The sequence below is a fragment of the Propithecus coquereli genome, unplaced genomic scaffold (assembly GCF_000956105.1).
Source record: "Propithecus coquereli isolate 6110/MARCELLA unplaced genomic scaffold, Pcoq_1.0 Scaffold9, whole genome shotgun sequence".
Classification (NCBI taxonomy): Eukaryota; Metazoa; Chordata; class Mammalia; order Primates; family Indriidae; genus Propithecus; species Propithecus coquereli.
The window spans coordinates 4,440,309-4,451,743 of record NW_012155284.1 but is presented as its reverse complement, the minus strand read 5'-3'; the positions used below and the strand labels follow the sequence as shown (position 1 = coordinate 4,451,743).

At 35.5% G+C, this 11,435-nt stretch overlaps 1 protein-coding gene across 2 annotated transcripts in view; it reads left to right on the top strand.

Annotated features, from left to right (window-relative positions):
• Window positions 1-10,229, top strand: part of SCAMP1 (secretory carrier membrane protein 1) — a 102,305-nt gene extending 92,076 nt beyond the window's left edge. For both annotated transcript variants that reach the window (XM_012664605.1, XM_012664604.1), the window contains one exon: window positions 7,438-10,229. In XM_012664605.1, coding sequence (XP_012520059.1) covers window positions 7,438-7,602 — 165 coding nt within the window. In that variant the 3' untranslated portion in view covers window positions 7,603-10,229. The remainder of the gene's footprint in view (window positions 1-7,437) is intronic.
• Window positions 10,230-11,435: the final 1,206 nt, after the last annotated feature.

Sequence of the window (11,435 nt, the reverse complement as noted above, 5' to 3'; positions counted from 1 at the left end):
AACTCCTGACCTCAAGCGATGCTCCCACCTCGGCCTCCCAGAGTGCTAGGATTACAGGCGTGAGCTACCACGCCTGGCCAATAAAAGAATTTTTAATAGTGAGGTTTCTTACATTTCTAGAGAATTTTAGAAAAAAGTTCTTTTGCCTCTTTAAAAAACAAGTTTCCCCCTTTAAATTTTATTTACTGTAATATCTATTTGGCAGGTATTCTTTTAATTTGTGTAGTAGTATAGACTTGGGTATATTATCCAGAATAATGATTAAGTCTCACTAATGAATTAAGTTGGTGTTTTATAGTAAATGCTTTGTGGAGATAGTCTATTATATTGTGGAACTAAAATAAAATCTTAAGGCTCACCCCCACCACTGGCTGACTGAATGGTCCCCCTCATGGCCAAAGGAATATCCTAAAACTAAGTTGCCTGCCAGGAGGAGGGGTGTCAGACAGACCTCATCATGTCCCCTTTCCTTCTGGGGGACATCCTTTGTAACCCATTTACAGGCCTCAGGGTACGCAAGACAAACCTGCAGGTCCTCAATTTACACAACAAATATATGTCTGGGTGGCTTATCTATGATAAACAGCTCCTTATCTTAAAACATTCCAAGCCTTTAGACAAAGCTTCATGTTTTTAACCAATTACAAGTCAAAGAATCTTTAAAGCCACCTATAACTTGCAAGTCCCCTCCACTTCGAGATGGCCCACCTATTCGGGCCAACCAATGTATACCTCCTACGTATTGATTTATGACTTTAACTGTAACCCTGTTTCCCTGAAATGTATAAAACCAAACTGTAACCCTGCCACAGCAGGTCCACTTGCTCAGGGATTCTTGGGCGTGGCCCCGGGTCATGGTCCTCAAATTTGGCTCAGAATAAATCTCTTTAAAATGATTTTACGGAGTTTGGCTTTTTTCCCATTAACAAGATACAAAGTGATAGTCGTTTTAGGTTAAAAGTGACTGTTATAGTCATCCCTCAGTATATGTGGGGGATTGGTTTCCCTTCCCCCATGTATACCAAAATTTGTGCATACTGAAGTCCCACAGCTCTGTAGAACCCACATGCGAAAAGCCTCTGTATTAGATGGGTTTTGCATCCCACAAATACTGTATTTTTAATCTGAGTTTGGTTGGGGGAAAAAATCCACATATAAGTGTACCCCAGCAGATAAAACCCATGTTGTTCAAGGGTTATGTTATAGTTACTTTGAAAGCATTACTGTTGCACACCCCTTTTTATTTTTTTCTTCTTTTATTTATTTTATTTAAAAAAAATTTTTTTAAATAGAGAACCGGGTCTTGCTCTTGCTCAGGCTGGTTTTGAACTCCTGAGCTCAAACAATCCGCCCGCCTCGGCCTCCCAGAGTGCTAGGATTATAGGCGTGAGCCACCGGGCCGGCCTAAATGGTATTTTTTAAAAGATGCTCTTTCTATAGTAAATTGTTAGAATTGAATAATGGTTTTGGGCTAAGGGGGAAGATATTATAAATGGATCAAATAACAGTGAATCAGTGAGTCACAGGAGGCTATGGGTCAGAGGAATCCAAAAATATTTCCTTCTTTTAATTGGTATAAGAGGTAGAATAATATGGAAGGAATTATTAAATAATACATAATTTGTATTCCTTTTGAGACCTTGTTTTGAATGATTATCTTTTCCATGAAATTTGGGAATTTGTTCATAGATTTTCATGTCCATGTGAATAAAATAGTTTTTTGGGTTTTTTTGTTTTGTTTTGTTTTGTTTTGAGACAGAGTCTCACTCTGTTGCCCGGGCTAGAGTGCCATGGCATCAGCCTAGCTCACAGCAACCTCAAACTCCTGGGCTCAAGTGATCCTTCTGTCTCAGCCTCCCAAGTAGCTGGGACTGCAGACATGTGCCACCATTCCTGGCTAATTTTTTCTAAATATTTTTTGTTGTCCAGCTAATTTCTTTCTATTTTTAGTAGAGACGGGGGTCTCGCTCTTGCTCAGGCTGGTCTCGAACTCCTGACCTTGAGCGATCCACCCGCCTCAGCCTCCCAGAGTGCTAGGATTACAGGCGTGAGCCAGTGCACCCGGCCGGTAGATAGGTATTTATAATGCTGTATGTATGATACTTCGATCTAAATCATCTTTATATGCATATTTTCAACAGCTTTATTGAAATATTCATATATGCAGTTTACCCATTTAAAGTATATAATTCAGTGGTTTTGGTATATTACATTTTTTTAATTGTAGCAAAATATATGTAACATAAAATTTGCCATTTTAATGATTTTTAAATGTACTACTCAGTGGCATTAATTGCATTCACAGTGTTGTACAGCCATCACCACTGTCTATTTCCAAAACTTTTCATCACCCCAAATAGAAACTCTGTAATCATTAAGTAATAATTCTATTCCTCCTTACTTCTAGCCCCTGGCAACCTCTAATCTACTTTCTGACTCTATGAATTGCCTGTTCTAGGTATTTCATACAAATGGAATCATATAATATTTCCTTTCCTTTTGTACCTGGCTTATTTCATTTAACATAAAGTTTTTAAGGTTTATCCATATTGTAGCCTGTATCAGAACTTAATTTCTTTTTAAGACTGAATAATATTCTGTTGTATGTATATAGCGCATTGTATTCATCTACTGTTGGACACTTGGGTTTTTTCTGCCTTTTGGCTATTGTAAATAATGCTGCTATGAACATTGGTATATGAGTATCTGAATCTTGCTTTCGCTACCTTTTTTTTTTTTTTTTTGAGACAGAGTCTCTCTTGCCTGGACTGGAGTGCCATGGCGTCAGCCTAGCTCACAGCAACCTCAAACTCCTGGGCTCAAGCGATCCTCCTGCCTCAGCCTCCCGGGTAGCTGGGACTACAGGCATGTGCCACCATGCCCTGCTAATTTTTTCTATTTTTAGTGGTTTGGCCAATTTCTTTCTATTTATAGTAGAGACAGGGTCTTGCTCTTGCTCAGGCTGGTCGTGAACTCCTGAGCTCAAATGATCCGCCTGGCTCCGCCTCCCAGAGTGCTAGGATTACAGGCATGAGCCACCGCACCCGGCCTGCTTTCGCTACTTTTGTGTATATGTCCAGGAGTGGAATTGCTGCATGGTCTTATGGTAATTCTGTGTTTAGCTTTTTGAGGAACCTCCAAACTCTTTTCTGCTGTGGCTTCATCATTTTACATTCACACCAGTGGTTTCTCTACATCCTTGCCAACGCTTGTTATTTTCCATTTTTCTCATAGCCATTCTGTTAAATAGTAGATGTGAAGTAGTATGTTTGAGGTAACTTTAAACTGAGCATTTTACTTTGAAACACAGGTACAATCTACTAGAACTGTATCGCACTTGTTTGGTAACCTTTTTTATCAATGGGGAAAATTTGGGGCCGTTTAATCCTAGCAGATAGATAAATAATTATTCAATGGTTTCCACTGCAAGTTACTAAACTGTGTTTTTTAGAGGGGAGTAGAATTAGCTCTTGCCCTCAGGGAACTAAAAGCGTGTGAGGTATAATAAGACATGGAGATAAGCCCTACAAAAGAAGAAGCACACTATATATGCCCGAAAACTGTGGTCCCCAACCCTCAGGCTGTGGACCAGTTCATCCACTCACTGCCTGTTAGGGACCGGGTCACAGAGCTCCATCCCCCTTAACTCCCCCATCTGTGGAATAGTTGTCTTCAGTGAAACAAGTCTCTGGTGCCAAGAAGGTTGGAGACCGCTGCCCTAAAAGATGTACAAAGTATTGGAAGTACTGACAACAGTTAGAGCCACAGCTAGTTCAGGCATGAAAGAGAACAAAATAATATTTGAGATAGGCCTTGAAGGATAAGTGAAATTTCAACAGGGTAAAACTAGAATGATAACTCACGGGGTTACAGAAGGTATGTCTGACCCAGATCTATGGGCAGGAGGGTTCATAGAGGGTTTCTAAGAAATGTTTAATTGGAAAAATTAGGCTTAGAGATCCATGAGTTTTTTAAAATTCAAAATAAGGATAAAAGAAATATTTAATATTATTTGTTTTTATTTTCCCTGCTTTTATGGAAGGTAAAATTTGGTATGATAGGAATCTTATATTAATAAAAAGCACTATTTCTTGAAATGATGTTCTATAATCTTTAATAAAAATATATGTTTAGATTATTTTAAATAAAGTATCATGGTTCTTTAATTTCCACAGTATACAGTTTTTCTGTCATATACCATCGTGGCATTGTACTAGATCTGAAAATGCATCAAGGAAGCAGGACTCCCTTGTGGAGGTGCATCTACATTTTGGCTGTGACACTTCTGTAGATACTTAAAAGTTCATTTTAATTTATATTAGTATAACCCACTTACATACATTCTGACTTGATCCTTAGGAAAACTCTGAGAAGCAGATAGGGTAACAAATATCCTTGTTTTATGGTTAAATAAACTTGAGGTTTTGAGTGGTGGCCAGCCACCTAGAAAGTAGTAGAATTAGTAGGTGCCAAACCTAATGCCTTTTCTGTAATATTGCTAGAACTAAGTATCAATCTAGCAATAATGCAGTTCTTGTAAGTAGAAGAGATAGCAGCAAATATTTAACTTTTTAAAAATTTTTTAAAAAATTGTACTCGATGTTAAAACTTTGTTCCTGATTTCATAAAGAGTGTGAATTGTCAGTAGGTATCAATCTGAAACATAGGAAAATGATAAGCTTTTTGAGATGTTGGTCCACGTGATTAGCCTGTCATTTTTGGGGAGCCCCAAAATCAGGACTCTGCCCTTTCCACATGGATATAATGGATTTAGTATAGTATTTGAGCTTTAGTATAGTATTTAGTATAGTAGTTGAGCACTGAATACATATGTGGTCTTTTCCCTCTAGGTGGCTCTCTGTGTCTCTGTATAGATATAGACGTGAGAAATATGTGCTATTCCTACGTTTATTTTGCCTCTCTATCTGTGGGACTATGAATTACATTTTAAGTAAACTATGAAGCCCATGAACACATAGCATCAGCTGCTCAATTTTAATGCAGATTTGATAAAGGAAATAACAAAGGAAATTAGAACATTTATTTATTACATGCCCACAAACTTGGGAGAAGGGGAGAGAGAAACAAGTGAACTTGTAATTGCATCGCATTATGATTGGGTCTAGTAAGTAAAGGTTTATTAGATTTCTATAATACACTTTTCTAGGACCCAATCATTTGTCCTCACTGTGAGATAAAGTTGTTGAACATAGCAATAATTTATCTGTATCTTTAATTTTCCATAGAAAACTTGGTTTTAAAAGGGAATGAAAATAATTAATTCTGTACTTATTATAATGGTAAGGTACTAGGGGAAAAGAATTTTAGGGTTTACGAGTATATATACTTGTCAGTACTCTTTCTTCCTGACCATTTTATATTTCGATGCACAGTAATATGGCATTTGCTTTCACCACTGTGTCAGAAGCACTTGGGCTGTCTGGGTTATTTTTATCTTGTACCCTGACAGCTTTTCATGCCTAATATGCTTTCCTCTCTTGACATCAGTGAGAAGTCCCTTGTTATGCCCATTCCTCTTCTAATCATTCCTTCTTATTGTGGGTGCCTCTTAAATATTGGTGCGTTAATAGGTTTCTGTACTTGATTTTCTTCTCTTTCTACTCTATATGTTCTCCATAGATAATTTCATATATGCCAAGGTTTTAGCTACCATTTATATGTTATCTTAGTCCCTTTGGGCTGCTATAACAAAAATACTATAAATTGGGTGGCTTGAACAACAAATATTTATTTCTCACAGTTCTAGAGGCTGGGAAGTCCAAGATCAAGGCATGGACAGATTTGGTGTCTTTTTGGGGCCAACTTCCTGGTTCATAGCTAGCTATCATCTTTGTCCTCGAGTGGTGGAAGGGATGAAAGAGCTCTCTGGGGTGTCTTTATTTTTCAGAGACAGGGTCTTGCTCTGTTGCCCAGGCTGAAGTGCACTGGCTATTCATAGGCATGATCATCGTGCACTCCTGCTCTCAAACTGTCCTCCTGCCTCAGCCTGCAGAGTAGCTGGAACTATAGGCGTGCCCCACCACACCTGGCCTGGGGGTCTCTCTTATAAAAGCACTAGTCTTATTCATGAAGGTTTCATGTTCATGACTTAATCACCTCTCAAAGACCCCCACCTCCTAATACTATCACATTGGGGGTTACGATTTTAACATAAGAATTGGGCAAGGGGCACAAACATTGAGTCCAGAACATACACCTTGGTTTCCAAGTCTGTGTCTAGCCCAGTCCTCACCTGAGCTTCAAACCAAATCTTTACCTACCTGCTGTGGCAGGCCTAGAATAGGTATTCAGTAGACATTCATGGAATGAATGACTATTTAGAACATGTCTCACCTCCCCACTAAACCAACTTGTCCTCCCTATTCTTTATCTTCTTGAAACTACTTCCTGGTAGCCAAGTTTGACTTGAGTGTCTTTGACCCATTTTACTTTTTCTTATTCCATGTTCACTCTACAGTTACCAGTTCCTATTCAGGTTTGGAAAAAGAACTGACTTGGATGCACTGGCCCCTTCCCCAAACCTGCTTTGATTATCTTTAAGTCAGGCGTCTAATTCAGATCCAGTCACTGTGCAGTGTAATTACTGGTTTGCTTATCTGTCTCTTCCCTGTGCCCCCAAAGTTTGTGGGCATGTAATAAGTAAGTGTTTGTTCTAATTTGTTTTATCTTTTCCTTCGTCAAATTTGTGTTAAATTGAGTGGCTAATGTTATATATTGATGAGCTTGATAGTTTAATTATGCAACTTAAAACATATGATGATAGAAAAATGTTGAATTCTACTCCTGAAAATAAACCCCAAGATTTGAGTGATGAATCAGTATGGAGAGGCCATTCCCAGACGTGCTTCTTGTGCATTCTTTAGGACTTGACCAAAGGTAAATTGTATACAGTGGTTAATAGCAGTGTGTTGAAGGGCATAAGGAGTGTTTGGTACATTAAATGATAAAGTGATACCATTTGATTATAATAGGGTCAGTGATGTATATTTAGCCAAAATAGAACAAGATATGGTATTGTTCTCTTTGAATCGTCAGGGATTGTAAATTAATGTATTAAAGTCATATTGTCTCTTGTTACAATATTTAAGCCATTCTGTTATAATGCTGTAATGTCTTAACTAATTGGATGCAGAAGATAATACAGCATTTTGCAGTTGCTTAAGAAGTTGTTCTTTAAATTATTTTTGGTTTGAATTGGCATATCATCTCTTCTGCTTGGAGAAAAAAGGAAAAACCTGTATTAAGAAAATATTTAAATATAATATTGTCTACCAGTGTGATGGCTAATTTTTTTTATCTTAGGAGTCATGACTCCACCTAGTCCTGTTATCTCTGAGTAATGTTGAAATTAATTTAGGAGCTGCTGGAAATGAATGTGCGGATGCTACTTACCTTCTCTTTTTTGTATGTTTCTAGGTACATGGACTGTATCGCACAACAGGTGCTAGTTTTGAGAAGGCCCAACAAGAATTTGCAACAGGTGTAATGTCCAACAAAACTGTCCAGACCGCAGCTGCAAATGCAGCTTCAACTGCAGCAACTAGTGCAGCTCAGAATGCTTTCAAGGGTAACCAAATTTAAAGAATCTTTTAACAATACACTGGTACCTTTTGACTGTACTTTTTTCTCCAGTTACTGTATATTCTACAGATATTTTTATGTTCAAAACACACAGTACACACAGCATGGATATTTCCTGTTCACTTGTGCATGGGCTAAAATCAGAAAAACTTCCTTATTATTTAAGAGTTTCTTAATATTTCAGTGCCCCTTGTAGAAAAAAAAATAGTACATGCTAAATAAATATTCCCCATATTTTTGGGGGGATGATGTTCAGTGAATTATTCTAGTGGTGACACACTGAAATAAACATTGATACTTATGATTAAAAATGCATTTAATACTAACTGCAGTAGTTCTTTCAAGAATCTTTAGAGAAAAGGATTACACATTGGAACACTGAACCTATGTTTCGTTCTTTTTTCCCTATTTATATTGAAAGAAATAGGCCCAGCAGACACTTAAGGATTTTTAAATTGGCTTGCTTTTTAGCAGTTTCAGTCACCAGTGAAGAGCCTGTGTGCATTTTGTAGTAGATAATGTAAATTTTATCTTCTTTTTATTTTCTTTTTTTAGAGTAGTTGATATTTTGATAACAATCTCTGATCTTGCATGAGTACCACATTTCTTAAAACAGTATTTGGGGCTCTGTACTGCTTATGGTTGTAGGATTCAGGAGTTCATGGAATCATAGAAATGATTTTATGTAATAGTTTCTTTTAAATTAGAATTTATTGGGGTACAATATGAGAATTTAATATAATATGCAGTGCATTATCCAAAACAGATGGTAGTTAATTGATGCAGTAGAATGTAGTGGCAATAATTCCTCTTATTCCTTAATTTTTGGTATTCATATAGTAAAATTTTACTATATGGAAACTTTGGTATATTCTTGTGGCTACTCTTTTTAATTGAACTGAGATTGTGTTTGATAGCTCTTTTTGGAGATGTGTATGTGTGTAGTTTTTAATAGAGGTTAAAAGACTAGCTTAACCCTTGTCTAAAAAGAACGTACAGTGTTTAAGGGATTTTTCTTTTAGCCTCTCATCTCGAATAACATTAAAAATAAAAAGACCCTGGCATTTTTCATATACTTGAATCCCTAATACACCTAAGTCTTTCATTTTTTGAGACAGACTGAATACATCTAAAATTTTCAGCAATAGAAAAAATAAAACATTTAACTTGCACTAAGCACTAAGCAAAAAAATACAAATACAGTTAAATGCATTAATTATGATAATCACAGTTACTATGCAGCACAGAACTTCATTCTCATATTGGGATCAAACCTAGAATTGATTTTAATATTGATTAAATGACTCAAAGACATTTGTAAGTCATGCTATTGTGTTTTGGAAGTCTTTAGCTAATTTAAGTTTGCAGAATGATAGGCTGTGATGACTTGATTTTAAGTAAGGATTATATTATTTGAGACTGTAAATCATTTTTTTTAAAAAAAAAAATATGGGCATATGGACATAAATGGTTAAATCGTTTCCATGCTCCCCAGATCTGGAGTTAAAATGAGTTTCATGTAGGGGATTGGATGCCAAGTTCTCACTATTTATGAAGCTCAGCATGTTACTAGGTAACACAGATCCATCCAGATGGTGTTTACATTTGATTTATTTGGGACCTTATTGAAATTAAATATACTGGGGGAAGATATTTCTTTTATTTTTCAGAGTATGCATTTAAAACTGTTTTTATGAATATTTCTGATCAGTGATAATCTCCACTTACATTCTCAACCAACCAAGCCAGTTCAAGTTTTTCAGAGCCTGTAGTCATATTGAAAATCTATTTCATCATGTGCTTTATTGAGTGTGGATTTTACACACATTGAAAACATGAACCACAAAATACAAGAGCACTGAAATCCACCATTAACTTATATCCCAAGCCCATTTTTGTTTTTCTTTAAACTACAAATAAAAGATATATTAGAGACATTTGACAAATACTGAAATAACTTTCCTTCAGGATTGGATTGTTTCTGTCTATTACGTAGAAATCCCCAAAGGCAGCACTATTAAATAGCAAAGAATAGTTATAACCACAGTATTTTTTTTTCTGTGGATGGGGAAAATGTTTTAAAATCCAGTTATTTGGGTTAATACAAGTTTGAGAGAGAAAATTATGTTTTTTAAAAACATAAGTGTGCATTAAAATTATGGCAATGCTTACAGTTTCATCAGGTATGAAAGGAGCTTTAAATTCTTATATTCACTATTCTCTTAACAATAACCAGTAAATATTTACATTTTCATTCTGCAAAAGATTGGCATTTGTTAGTGTTTTATATTTAATACTAAAATTACAGTCATGAATGGTCTTCACATAGTAGGTATCATGTCATTTTTCAGTTTGCAATATTAAATGTGGCTATTTTATTTCAAGCCAAAGTTTGAACACTGGAAAATCATTGCTCGGTGATTTGTAATTTGGGACTTGGATTATTTATCTGAGGATGTTTGTATATTTTGTCAGTGATATTGCACTGCCATCATGGTGACTGTCATGGTTCTATATAAATGCTCTCCATCTGTCCCTCTAATGTTGCATGTTTTCAGTGGGTTGGAAGTTTTGTATATTTATTGTATTATCAGAGAGTGTCATAAAATAAAATGCCGTTTACTGGATGTTTGTTTGTATAATTTTAAGAACTATATTAGCAATGCAGAGGCAGAAATTGTGTTGAGGGTTTATGGTATATAGAAATTTCACGTTTGATTTTTAAAAATCTGTGTATAATTCTATCATTTGCTAAACAAAATAATAGAAAAGACTTAGTTAAAAACTCTCAGCAACATAAAACAATTTTTCTGTTGCAGTACACCTTTATAGGTAGTGGAATATTAGCTTCATCCATATTAAATATTTTGACCACTTTAAGGTCAAAATACAGACTGTCGAGAAGTTAGATTCAAAATGGAAAATCTGTTTTATGGCTCAGATCTTTCATTGTGGGTTAAAAATAAATGCTTCTGTACTAGTACTGTATTGATTTAATTGGACTTATGTTCTGTTTCCTAACCTTGCTACCTATTGCTGTTTTATGTACTGGTGAAAGTACCTTTTTGTGTATTATTGAAGTTTTCACTTGGTTAGCTAAAGATGTAAAAATACAATCTAAAATCATGTTCATAGTGACTCTTATTTTGAGAAATATATGTTAAAATAGGAACAATATTTTTTATTTTCTGAGTGTTATCTAAAAAAATGTGAGTTTGGAGTTTTACACCTCATTTACCAGGAAAATATCTAATTCTGTAATTCATGTGGAGGTAATATGGTATGCATTTTAAGGAGATTTATGTTAAGTTAGATTTATTAGTTGTTTCTATAAATCATTTGTAATAGCATAATGCTTTTTACTTATCTGAAAAAACCTACATTAATATCTAATTCTGTATCTGTTGGTAAAAATTTGTGTTTAGCATGACTTTATATACAGAATTTGTTGCATTTAGGAAATTATTTTCCTGCTTATGTATAGCTTGGAATTACCGTGACTGTCATGCACCATATTACTATATCTCATTCATTTTTTTCCTTAAAACTTTTTAAAGGTGAAATAAGAGTAGTTAATTTAAAAATAATTGATGAGGATGGTTAAAAATAGAAAACACCTTACTGTCATAGATTGTCAAGTGTGATGATATAAATTTATTTAGACTAGAATAATATGTTTTAAAACATTAGAATTGGGGCCAGGTGTGGTGGCTCATGCCTGTAATCCTAGCACTCTGCGAGGGTAAGGCAGGAGAATTGCTTGAGCTCAGGAGTTCAAGACCAGCCTGAGCAAGAGCGAGACCCTGTCTCTACTAAAAAAAAAAAAAAAAAAA